General features: G+C 31.3%; 1 protein-coding gene across 3 annotated transcripts; it reads right to left on the bottom strand.

The window, feature by feature from the left end:
- Positions 1 to 3626: 3626 nt before the first annotated feature.
- On the bottom strand, positions 3627 to 12119 carry rad50 (DNA repair protein rad50). Of its 3 annotated transcripts, none has more exons than XM_018539167.1 (19): positions 11844 to 12119; positions 11379 to 11719; positions 10143 to 10289; positions 9584 to 10025; positions 9363 to 9517; positions 9103 to 9301; positions 8780 to 9003; positions 8216 to 8581; positions 8026 to 8146; positions 7321 to 7702; positions 7011 to 7216; positions 6575 to 6912; positions 6027 to 6446; positions 5104 to 5229; positions 4747 to 5022; positions 4540 to 4673; positions 4085 to 4216; positions 3771 to 4013; positions 3627 to 3696 (listed from the first exon to the last, which is right to left on the bottom strand). In XM_018539167.1, exons 2-18 carry the CDS (start codon positions 11607 to 11609, stop codon positions 3800 to 3802), a joined length of 4113 nt encoding a protein of 1370 aa, XP_018394669.1. In that variant the 5' UTR covers positions 11610 to 11719; positions 11844 to 12119; the 3' UTR covers positions 3627 to 3696; positions 3771 to 3799. The 3 variants fall into 3 exon arrangements, with proteins under 3 accessions (XP_018394669.1, XP_018394671.1, XP_018394670.1); XM_018539169.1 differs by having other exon boundaries at positions 11379 to 11614; XM_018539168.1 differs by lacking the exon at positions 11844 to 12119 and having other exon boundaries at positions 11379 to 11837.
- Between the last annotated feature and the right edge of the window lie 1249 nt (positions 12120 to 13368).

The following is a 13368-nucleotide window of genomic DNA, read 5'->3' as shown; positions in this document are numbered from 1 at the left end:
AAACTCTTTTTTGAAGCTTTCAATCTCAGTTTTGTGAACTTAGTATTGTTTGTTCACGTAATACGCTGAGTGTTGAACTATCATTTGATCCATGTAAAACTTCTATTAAAAAAACATTTACGGTCAGGTGACAGCTCTACAAGTTGAAAACATGTCAGTTTATGACGTTTTTTCAATTTTAGTGTAAAATCCAGTTCAACATTACCCAATTTCGCTTCTACTTTAATCCTGCGAAAGGATTTTTTACTCCGTTCAATAAATTCGGAATTTTTATCAAACTGCAATGTCCCCACAATTTGATCGCTCCCAGCGTTCCATTAATATAACATAAATTTATATTATATCTATTAAATGATATAAAGATATTATATATGTATATATTTACAATATACCTATATTGATTTGTGGGCCTCCACAACGAAAACGCGTCGGAGTAGTTTCGCTCTCTCCGATGTAGGATAGCCAGGCGATGGAGCGGCTAATAACGATAACGATGCCAGAAACGATAATAGAGTTGGGGGTTTCCGAGGTTTCCACGGTTCTCCCAGGGCGCTGATTGCTGGAACAGTGCGGCGCGGCGCTCGGTTTCGCCGCGTCGGGATGCGTTCAGCGCAAAGCGCAACGGCGCGGTGATGCCCCGTCTCTCGCTTTTCGGCAATCGCTATATAGCTACGTCGAAACGCAACCCTCCCGATGCACTAATTTAAATGCAGAATATTCCACCTCAAATTAGATCAATCTGAAGTCAATTTTTATTTTATACAATGAAAACGTCATGTTTCTCCTTTCTTCTTTTAATTCTTGGCGCGATCCCCAAACGATCCTTTTTCAAAAATTCACATTAAAACGAACATTTCATAACTTTTCTGAAACTAAATTTCAGAAAAGAAATATAAGCGTAATGCATAGTATCAAAAAAAGTAGCAACATGTTAACGTATTTTAATCATATACGTGTACGAGAAAAAAATATCTTGACTTCAATATATTTCTTTGCTTGATGAAGGAAATTTTGAAATAAATTAATATTTCTTTGGATTAATGAAAATTTCTATGAAATTCAGATATTTTTTCTCAATGTGTAACTGTAACTAATCAAAAGAGTTAGATATTTTATAGTTTCTGATGCATTGAATCTAAATTTGTAAGTGAAAATATAATATCACGTTTTTGTACATTCAAATAATACAATTTTTTATTTTTACTTATTGAGATAATCACATAGCTCATAATATCACAATATACTAGAAATATACTGATATATCACACAATAATCAACATCGAAATATCATACTAATATTGTGGTAATGTCTTAAAAAAATATCAATTCAAATTTTTCAAAAATTCTTTAAAATGTTTTAGTTTTTCCCAATAAAAATGTTACATAAATATAAACATTATATATATATATATATATATCACAGAAATATTATATACATAATATTGCAGTGATATTTCTGTGATATATCTTAGTAATATTTCTTTGATATTTCCGCTAGATTTCATTGTAATGCAATGGAAAAATGATGTAGTTGTGATATTACATGCTGTGTGAAATATTTTATGTTATATTCGCAAGATTCAATCACCGGCCGAGGTAATATTTTTCGCGATAAAAGTATCTATAAATTTTAAAATGCTTGTCAGCATCAAAATATTTCAGATAAATCTAGATGCCTATTAGCATCGCTGTAATTAAATTACTTGTCAATTTAATTTGTGATATTACTATCTTAGTTCCGTTAGAATTCGACCGTTTCAAAGCTGAAAATAAATCGACGCGCAGTTTGAAGGATTGGATATGTAAATTCACACAGACAATTATAATATTTCAGCATACTAGTCTTACAAGACATTTTGTATTATTTAATATGTTTTAATTATTACACATCTTTTTTGATAAAATATTTTTAAGAAATATACAAATTATTCTTTGTTAATAAATCGATAATTAGTGTTCACCTTCTAAAAATAAGGTTGATATATCTCTTCTGTAAGAATACTTTTTGCACTCACTGTATGCATAATTTATTTTTGTATCAATCGAAATACAAATATCGTAAATAATTAATTTGAATGAAAAAAAAATGAAATTGAAATCCTTCGAAACGCATTGAAAACTGTAAGAAACAATTATTCTGATTAGTTATTTGATGAAAAATTTTTCGTTTAATAAATAATTTTGAAAACGTTAATGTCGATTGCAAGGAGAGAACACTAATGAAAGAAGATTCAAGGGCCTCGACGTCACCACCTCGGCCTCGGTGATGTATGCATGCGAGTGCGGACGCAGATGAAAGCCGTAACGAGTACGGCTCGTTACAATGCGATGCAAATTAGTTAGACTCGGTATGCCGCGTCGGGCCAGTCAATCGCCCGGCTGGTTGCCTCCAGTCGCGGCGATGGTATTACTAACATCGCTATTCTGTTATGACGTTACGACTAGCCGAGCAGCAGCAGCGGCAGCCTATTACGATGTCGGTTCCCTCCCCCGGGCACTCGATTCGCGATAACTCGTTAACTATAGCGGTCATCGAGACTCGCCGGAGAGAGACAATACCGAAATGCCCGCAGCCGACTTTCCGATTGATTCTCGTTTCACGTTCGACCGATTCTCCCGCCTCAATTGGTGGTCCCAAGTTGAAAACTCGACGCTTTTTATCGCCCCTAATGATATCCCTTTCAAGACACTCTAATTGCAAAGAGTATTATTTGTGCGGCAATTTAAAAATAAAAAGCGATGTGTATTAGAAAAATGTTTAAAGCTAAATTATGTGCATAAAAATAGACAATATTCTCAATGGCATCTTGTAAATATTTTTATTACGTTTACGATATAAATTTGTCAATTGAAGAAAATCTATAACTCTTTTAATGATCCATATTGTGAGACTTAAGAAATATTAGAACCTTTTTTTTTTAAAAGTTTATGTTTCTCTACCATGTTACATTTTATTCCAAATTTACCTATTATTTTCTTTACTTATTATCGACTCTTTTGAAAATAAATTTTTTAATATAGATTTATGTCATAATTGAAGTGTCGACTTTCAAAATGCGTTTTATTCAAAATTTATAATTTTCAGAAAACGAGAAAGAAAGCCACAGGAAAACAGCATGCCTTACAGAAATTAACAATTTGTCAATCAATAAGTTGCAAAAATTTAACGAAATTGTTAAACAGTTGCTAAAAATGTTGATCAAATTTTATTCGTCTCTAATTAAAGAATATAATGCACTTTAGATGTCAAAATTTTTTCCAGCACATAAATTGATGACGTAGAAATGCTTTCAGATCATCGTAGAATAGCTTAAAATATGAGTCTCTCAACATTGTACATTATGCTATCTTTAACTAAAAAAAATAAAGTTTTGGACAAAATGCATTTTGCAAATCTGCTCCTCAATTGTGCTATAAATAAATATTAATATTAATTTAAAAGATCAATATTTGAAGATAATACACAGGAGTTATATAACACATTTCAAATCTGAAAATTAAATTTGTTAATTAAACCAATATAATTTATTAATTAAACCAAATCTTCCTTCGGAGTAATTACAAAATAATTTTCACTTTTTTTTATTATATTCCTTAAGATAGATTCAACATGTAACTTTTTCTTTATCTGTATACTTTTTTCATAAGAATACACACACGTTATGAAAATATACTGTAGCAATCACATGAACATTACTATAAAAAAATAAAATATATTAAAATATGTTAAAAGATATATATAAATATATATATATATAGTTGAAACATACGTGTTTGTTTTCAAAACATGTACTTTAAATTATTCAGTGAAACAATATCTTTTCTTAGCTGGCGGTCTGTTATCTTCATTAGTGTCATCTAAGTTATATCTTTTCTTATTTAATACATCTCTGGATAAACCACTGGTCGATTGATTCGGACGTTCCTCTTCATCGGATTCATCTTCGTTTTTGACGTGCAAAAGAGAACCCATATGCTCGTTAAAATCAGAGATTTTTACTGTGGTCATCCCACTATAAAAAAAGTTCATTAAGTATATCAAATAGTTTTACTTTTTATAAGGAATATATATTATATAACGTACTTGTGTTTGCGATAAAGTTCATGGAATTGCTTGTGATTATTCAAATCAGCAAGCTTTTGTAGGAACTTTTCATCATGGCTGATTATAATCAACTGGAAATTCTTTTGATGTTTCGATCGTAACTCAACCACCCTACAGCACGCATTGCATTCAATTAAATTATAAATTGTTCGATCGCTATTTACGCCTTAGGGTCTCTTTCACCAATCTCGGTTGAACTAACCAACCGTTACATAGTTGCCAATTGAGGCTATAAACTATATACTTTATTAGATCTTTACCTCTTTTTTTAGTCTAATATATACAGACATACAAGTTATAAAAGCACAGGCATAAGTTAAAAACGCTTCTTCCTTCTCTAATAATAAACTGTGTTTAACCCTCACGTTGGTAACGGTCAATTAGCTTAACCGAAGTTAGTGAAAGAGACTCGGAGACAGAAATGCATTGCATACTTAGTTAGCATATCCGCTAAACTATTGGCATTGTCTTCGTCCAGATTTGTTGTTGGTTCGTCTAATGCGAGAATGCCGCAATTTTTGCAGAACGTTTCTGCCAAAGCGAGTCTTATAATTATCGACGCCAACACCTATGAAAAATTTGGATGTTAATATCATATAACGCGTTTCACTAATTACATGTGCTATAATTGATACGAATACCCTTTGTCCAGCACTGCAACGTCCTCTCATATCCATTTTACAACCGTGCTTAGTTTGAATCAATTTGTAGTTGTAACTTCTTCTACCGCTACCTACACCTTCTGTAGGTTCTGTGACAATCTCTATGCTGCTTGTGTCTGTACCTTTATAAACGTGTTTCCACAACTTTTTCATTATCTTATTGACTGTCAACATACGCTCCTCATGATATTCGATCATTGCAGTATCCAATATTTTATTGTAAGCTTTCAAATTACCTATAGTGTCTTCTTGAACCTAGTAAAAAGAACTATGCAAGTCAGATTTATTGCTTGAAACTACCAATTAATACATTTAATCGTGTAAATAATACTATACCGTTAATGCAATACACTTGTTAGTGTAATTTCGACGAGCTAATCGATATTCCTCTTTCTGTAATTCATGCGTGTATTGTTTGATTATTCTCTCTAACTCTTCTTGAGTTCCCAATGCGACATTCCTCTAAAAACACCATTAAAACTGAGTTATTAATTAATAATTAAATACATAATTTTTAAAGTATGTTATAGGTTCCTAAATATTTTGGACAATATTCGTCTGCAGATAAGTAGACTAAACCGAGTCCTGTACCATTTTGCAATTTTCGCAACAATTAAATGAGGTATTAATTTTAAAGATTATTGAATAAGTGCTTTGAATAAATGCACACCCAATCATCGTGGTCACTAAGCGTGCAGGAAATTGTTTATAAACAGTAATAATTACATACAATATTAGTGATAGAAAACAATTCTCTGCTCTGAGCGGTCGTATTTTGCCATGTGCATGCATTTGGTAGTACGCTCATAAATCTTCTAAAAATCGACAAAATACTCGATCTTTAGAAGTTAATCTCTTCAACTATTGCAAAATGGTAGACTTTTCGACTTAATTTAGTCCGCATTAAAGACTTTGCAATAAGAATCTGGACACGAGCTATAGTTTTATATGTATGGTCGTAGTTTTAACAAAAATTTACGAAAAAGAAGAACCTACATTTATTTTTTTCTCTCTTTTCGTTCTCTTTTTCTTCTTAGGACTTGTTAAAACATGAAATAAAAAATGACTTTTTCATGTCCAAACTCTTATTATAGTTCGCTCTATCTGCACACGAGCATTGTCCTAAATATTCCAGGATATCGTATATAGTCACATATTCACACTCATTCACTTATTCATTCATTCACTCCTTCCTTTTCTTCTCCATCCTCTCAATCTCTTTCCATCACTTCTCCTTTTTTTTCTTCTTTCTCACTTACTTGCCGAAGCAATGCTTGCTTGTTATTTTCTAACTGCTCCCATTTCTTCATCATTTCTTTATAATCCATATTTTTTAATTTTTCACTCAATTTTTGGTATTGTTCTTTCAGGGTTTCTAACGTTTCCTTAATTTTACGTAACATCATATTATCGAGTAACTCTCGTTTACCAATTTCTTGAGAGGCAATATCCTCCTTCAACTTGCTTACAGTTTGCTCTATATCGTTTTTCTTGTTCATAAGTTCTGTTAGTGAATTATTGTAAGTCTCTATCTCGCGTTCATAATTCGCGAGTTTCTCAAGTACATTACTGCTAATAAAAGAACTGATCTCGTCCAATATTTTATGTAAATCAGACAAACGTCTAGCACTTTCGGACATCGATTTTCTCTCAGTTTCTTGCTTTTGCCAATTCTTTACCTGTAAAAAAGGAATGTTTCAGAATCATTTTACATTTACGTTTCAAATAATCGTAAATTGTGTATACGATAGTCTCGTATTCATTCTATTGCTAAATGTCTTATCCGAAAATACTATGAAAAATAAACCTTGGTCTTTTCTAATTCCTGACTTTTGGAATCCAACTTAGACTCAGCATGTGTTAAATCCTTCCGCAATTTTTCCACTGTTTCTCCTACAGTAATTTCTCGTGTGTACAAATCGCTCTGCTTGTCCTTCAAATGTTTCAATTTCTGCATATCAGACTGTATTTTTAATTCCTTCTCGTATAACTCGTTATACTTCGCTCGAGCGTTCTGCAGTTTCTCGTTATGCTTGGTCAATTTGAGTTGCAACGCATCAATATGATTAGAAATTTCTCTAAGAGATTTTCTCAAAGATTCTCGTTGTGCTTGCGCTTCTTCCATAGTTCTTTCAGTTTTAATCCCTATATATATCAAAGTATATACACTAATTAATAATTATAAATTAAAATAATCATTGAAATAATATTACTATTAAAATAAATGATCAAAATAATATTACCAAAATTGGCCATTTGAATTTCTAAGTTATTCACTGCTTTCTTCAATTGCTGTATTTCATCTATACATCGATCCCAAAATTTAATGTCACCAATTATATTTTTATACAGCAACAATTTCTTCTCAGGTTCCATTTTTGACGCTTCTAAATTCTTAACAGCCATTTTTGACTGTGTCACACTGTTCTGCGTCTTTTTTAACTTTTCCCTACAAATAAAAGAAATTAATAAAAAAAATATATATATATCAAATGTATTAAACCTGTAACTTTAAAATCAAAATCCAATACAATTAATAAGTTTTTTATTTACTCCAATACTTTTAAGTCATTTTCTTCATACTGAATGACTTTTTCGACAATAGGTTTCAACTGCAACATATTGTCGTATTTTTCTTGTTCTACCTTTAGTTCTTGTTCGCATAATTTTAAACGACCGGGTTGGTTACGTATTATATCGCCTTCCATTTCTTTTATTAAATCTGCAACATTATCTTGCTTCTCAAAATTTCTATGACATAATGGGCAACAAGGATTCTTTACGGATAACTTTTTAACATATTCCTTGTAGGCTGTAGCCTGATAAGCATAAATTCCTCTCTTGTCCTGAAGATCCTTTACGATCGTTGATTGCGTTAACAAAGTCTCATCGAATTCTTTGTAATCGCACACTGCAGATATCTTTTCTTTATTATCTAAAAAGGAAAGAAACATTTAAAATCATCTTATAAACAAAAATTTTATACATATATATATATATAATAATTTTTTTATTTTTCAGGAAAAAGAGACAAATTCCTTAACACGAGAAATTCAAGCCCAAGAACGTAAAACTACTGCTTTTGAAACAACATTACGGCATATAGAATCCGATATTAAGAAGAAGACAATCGAGTTACACAGTAAGAATATTCTATATATAATCTTAATAATTTTTTTATACTCTATATATATATATATATATATATATATATAGAGTATAAAAAAATTATTAAGATTATATATAGAATATTCTTACTGTGTAACTCGATTGTCTTCTTCTTAATATCGGATTCTATATGCCGTAATGTTGTTTCAAAAGCAGTAGTTTTACGTTCTTGGGCTTGAATTTCTCGTGTTAAGGAATTTGTCTCTTTTTCCTGAAATTCATAATCATAGTGAGTTTTTACGAAGACGCAATGTATATAAACAGAAGATTTATCACATACCAATTTCTGGTGTACGTGTTCTAAAGTATCTTTTAATTTTTTTTGTTCTAATTCTTGGATATTTAACAATACTTTGATGTTATTTCCGTGCTTTTTCTTCAAATTTTCCAATTCTTCTTCCTTTGCTTGTAATGCTGACTTTCTTATTTCAAATTCTGCCATTAACGAGCTTAATTTATGCAAAGAAAAAATTTCGTCGTCGATTGCGTTTAAACTCGTTTCAATCTTATGTTTAGATTTTACTTTATCCGCTTTTTCAGCTTCAAGAGAATCCACGTTCACCGCGTTGACAAGTTCGTCAATTTTTTGCTTTTCTATTTTACGTTCTTGTTCGATTGACTTCAATTTATTTCCTGCTGCACCGATCTAAATTAAAATATTTTGGCATAATTACTTTTTTAAGACTAAATATTTCTGTCAAGAATTTTTAAGAGACTCCTAAAACTGTCTATATTATCGATTGAACTATATAATTTGCGTATATACAATAATTTTTCTCTTTTACAAATTTGAAAATTCTTTTTCAAGATTAAGGTGATTCTAATGAGATTAGAATCTACTAACCTGTGTTATCTCGTTTCGAATTGAGTCTATTTCGTCTCTTATATCTGTTATTTCTTTCTCTTTAAGGATTTTCTCCGATTCTACCCTCGAATAACCGCTACGCAGTGTATCAACTTCCTTTTGAAGTTCTTTTTCCTCTCTCTGCATGGCTAATCTATTTTCATCTACTTGTTTTTCTAATGTTCGCATTTTATCTTCTAATCTTTTTGTAAAAGCCTTCACCTCTGAAAACAAAATTTTTGTGCAATTTAACAATACAAGGAGGAAAAAGAACAAAGTGATATATAAAAAAATTACATGAAATTTATTATCTATAAAAGTACCTATTTCAGATACGTCTGATTCTACTGTATCGAAATTCCAAGCTTGCAATGCTTCATTTAATAACTGATTGCGACGAGCCATTCTTCTCTCATTATCTTTCACTTGTTGTTTTAATGTACCTACAGTTTCCCTTCGTGTCGCTAAGATATTCGAGATTCTAGTTTCTTTCTTGGAAATATCTTTAATTTCAGCTTCATTCTACAAATAGCAAACCAATATGTAATATATACAAAGATACTATTGTAATATTTATTAATACCTCTGTTATTTCGATGTTTTTTTCTTTCAGTATAGTGTCATAAGATTCTATACGCATTTTTAATTCTTCTGTTGTTCCCTCATAAATATTCTGTATGCTTTTTTTCAGTTTCTCAAATCGGTCCTTATGCATTTCAAATTCCATCTTTTTTTTCTCTGGAAAAAAAAAGAAAACATTTTTTTTTTTCAATTATATTTTAAAATCATCTTTTTTTAATTTACCTTCTTCAGTCTGGATATTCTTATATTCTAAATGAAACTTCTGTACTTCTTCAAGTTTTTGTTTCACAGGTTCAAGCTGTTTATCGATATCATTAATTTTCTCCTTTGTGGTATCCAATCTTTTCTTTTGATCCTTGAGTTTAGTTTCTTTATCCTGTACTTCCGACAAGAGTACTTTGAAAGTCTGTTTCTCTGCACTTAGAGTTTTAATATCACTTTGCAATTCTTTTTGAAGCTTGGAAATAGTTTCCAAGGCTTTGTTAAATCTTGCACTGTCAAATATTTCATCAAATCTCTCTTTTAACATTTTCCCTTGATCAAATGGCCAATTAAGCTCATCTTGATGGCAAAATATAACAAAATTCAAGATTGATCTTGAAACACCCAACGCTATACCAATTTCTGCATCAACATTAGCACATTTATTGGTTATTGATGCCTTCTACAATAAAAAAATAAAACATACATATTATATAAATAATAAAATTAAGAAATTAAATAAGACACATGATTTACATTTACAAAATAAGACAGTAAATATTACAAAATAGATATTTACTTGTTTCTTATCTTTACTCGTTATAGTTACAGTGCTGTCAAGAGTTTTAAACTTTTTTTTTTCTCCTTTTGACGATTCGATTGTCCTGGATACTACATAACTAGTACCCATATTATCGATTACTTCAGCTTTGACAACACCTCTCACCTATAATAATTAATAATTCCTAACAGTTTTTAGACAGTTTAAATAAAGTACAGACACAATTATAAATAAAAAAATAATAAAGACTCAAACTTTAAAGATTTATTATGTATTTTAATTGTCATAAAAATTATAATGGTTTCAATCTAAATTTAAATATATTTAAATTGTTTATAATAATTTTATCTAACATTATATACAATCATAAATATATTAGATAATCATTATAAAAATTACATATATATATACTATATGTGTTTGTAAAACAGAGATTATAGGTGCTTTCCAGCTACGACATAAGTAGACACTGTGTAACACAGTGAATCATTACATCCTTATTGTTTGTCTATGTTAAACAAGGATGAAACGATTCTGTGTTACACAGTATCTGATTCTATCCTTGCTGGAAAGCATGGACAGAATCAGACCCTATGTAATCGAAACAGAATGTATCTATAACACAAGGCTGTGTTCAGAATCATTGGGTGAGTTCAAGACAGCAAAGTGGTTAGGCATGCTTACCAAATGATCAAATATGTTGGTTGGATCTATAAGTAATAACCAATTATATGTTTATTTGTTCAGCAAGCAAGCTAGCCGCTTTGTCAACTTGTTCAGATACATCCAGATGTTTTAACCTTGTTCATGAATGTTAAACAATAAACATCTCAAGTCTCAAACTTCAACATTTTATAACTTGATATATATATATATATATATACAAAGCTGTTACGTTTTTCTACCAGATTCTTTCATTTTGAATGAATATGCATCAAATACATTTTTAGAAGTATATAGAAACATCCAGTTGTTGCAGATATACAAAGAAACATAAGATATATAAAGATACAAAAAACATACTGACAAAAAAATTGCACAAATCTAGACAAGAGCCATGATCTCAATCAGTAGATACAGTAAAGTGTTAGAGAATTATTTTCATTTGCTTCTCGACAAGATGTATGAAAAAGGTCCAAAAACATTATCATTATCGAGAAAACAATCCTAATTTAGGTTTCAGTTTAGATTGACAACTTTTGTCGTCAGAACGTAGAATTGTAATAAATTAATATATAATTACTGCTATCGTACCAAGCCAGTTGTTGCCAGCATAGGGTCATGTATAAAAGATTTTCCTTTATCAGAGCTCGGTGGAAACTCGCCGGTGGTTGCATATTTCAATGCCTCGATAATGGTCGTTTTCCCTGTACCGTTTGGGCCCAAGATGAGCGTCAACGGACAGGAAAAACGTATTATTGCATCCTCGCTATCGTCGCCAAAATTGCGAATGCCGCGAAGAGCCAATTTCCGCACTTTCGACATGTCTCCTGTGATTAAAGATCAGGTCGATCATTAGCCGTAACCACGATATCTTTCCTATTTCTTCGTCGAAATTCGAAATGGCCTTTAACGGTGATTGTTCGTTTCTAAAACTATTTACACCGAACTAGATTAGAATCACCTTTCCTTTCACTTTCACGTCGTTTCACATCTAATCATGTCTAATCAGACAATAAAAAATACGTATGAGATTCGAGGAAGTGCATTTATACATACATGTACAAAACGAGTTAGGTAGTCGGATAGGACAGCAGCGACTTAAACTTGTTTAAACTTGTCCCAACCGAAAGATCAATGGTAATAAAACGCGCCAAATGCACCTAAAGACCCTCAACACCCCTCAAAAAGCTGCGTAGTGCGTTCAGGAATATCACCCGAGTGCTCCCGTAGTCCCGTGAATCGTCTTATCCTTGTTTAACATGATTGGACAACAAGGATAAAACCAGGAAGTAAGGGTGCGATTACATGGAGCGCGGTATGCAGTATGCGGTTCTCTAGCTGTCTATAGTTAGGGTGCGTTCCCATTCATTTCGTTTCAGTGCAGTAGCCAGTGGCCGCCATTTTGCTGGATACTGCACTGGAGAAGCGTTCCCAAATGACTGGAATACTGGCTAGTGACGTCATACATAGATGCAGCCTCGCACGCGTAATATAAAAATTGTAATGGTGTTGAACAGAATTATTGCTAGTAGAATTATTATTGCTAACAGAATTATTGCTAGTATTATGTATAAATCGAGATTAAAGTTAATCTGCATTAGTGGAAACAGGCATAAATAGTACAAAACTAACAGAAAGTCGACTACCTGATCGACTTTCTGTTAGTTTTGTACTATATACTACCAGCACGAGTTTTGATCGGTTAACTGCTCTTCCGCTTTCCGCTTTTCCGTCAAGGTGTGAACCCTCCCTAACTGTACTTTCGTCGATGTTGGAAAACAGCCTTTATAATCTGACTTTCTCTTGATATTCTCGGACCGAATGTGATGTGGGATTAAGTTTCTGAACTTAGTTTAGCGCACTGCGTAGGAAAAGTGAATGTAAAGATAGGTGTTTGGTATTTTGGACCGAATTATTTTCGAGTGGCATGGTCAACGTTTCTTGTCTGTTTAATTTGATAAAAATCGAATGTGACAGAAAGGACAGTAAAAAGATTTGGCTGCTATTATGAAATTTGTAAAAAATGACATGATAACGAGGTAATGCAGTAACGAAAACTTCATATATTTTACAATGTATTGTAATTTAATATTGAATATTAATACGATCTGCGGACATAATTTTCGTAATTAACTCATGAATTTATATCATAACTACACTATATAATGCTATCTTATAAGAACATTCTTACAGTGAAATATACTGTGTGTGTTACATACAAAAAATATCTAAAACTATTTAAAAAAAAACAGTTAGAAAATATAGTTTTATTTTTACAAAATTTTTCAATTTTTGATTTGCACATTTATTATTAAAATACTATTGTCATGAGTATGTGCAAATTAAAAGTTGAAATATTTTGTATTAAAATTTTTATTTTAGCTTGGATGTTTGTAATTAATAAAAAGAGATAGATTTTTGAAGGGTTCTTTAAAAAAAAAAGTGCAATTTGAAAATAACAGATATTAATCATACGAATAACAAACATTATTGTAAAAAATTAAATTAGTGCAATAGACTGTGAATAGTAGTGCTTCTGGGTGTGTTCCATGTTATTGAGGTTATGTCACATGTGATGGAC

Source organism: Cyphomyrmex costatus, unplaced genomic scaffold (genome assembly GCF_001594065.2).
Source record: "Cyphomyrmex costatus isolate MS0001 unplaced genomic scaffold, Ccosl1.0 scaffold205, whole genome shotgun sequence".
Lineage (NCBI taxonomy): Eukaryota > Metazoa > Arthropoda > Insecta > Hymenoptera > Formicidae > Cyphomyrmex > Cyphomyrmex costatus.
The sequence above is the reverse complement of the archived record's forward strand: the minus strand, read 5'-3'. Positions and strand labels throughout refer to the sequence as shown.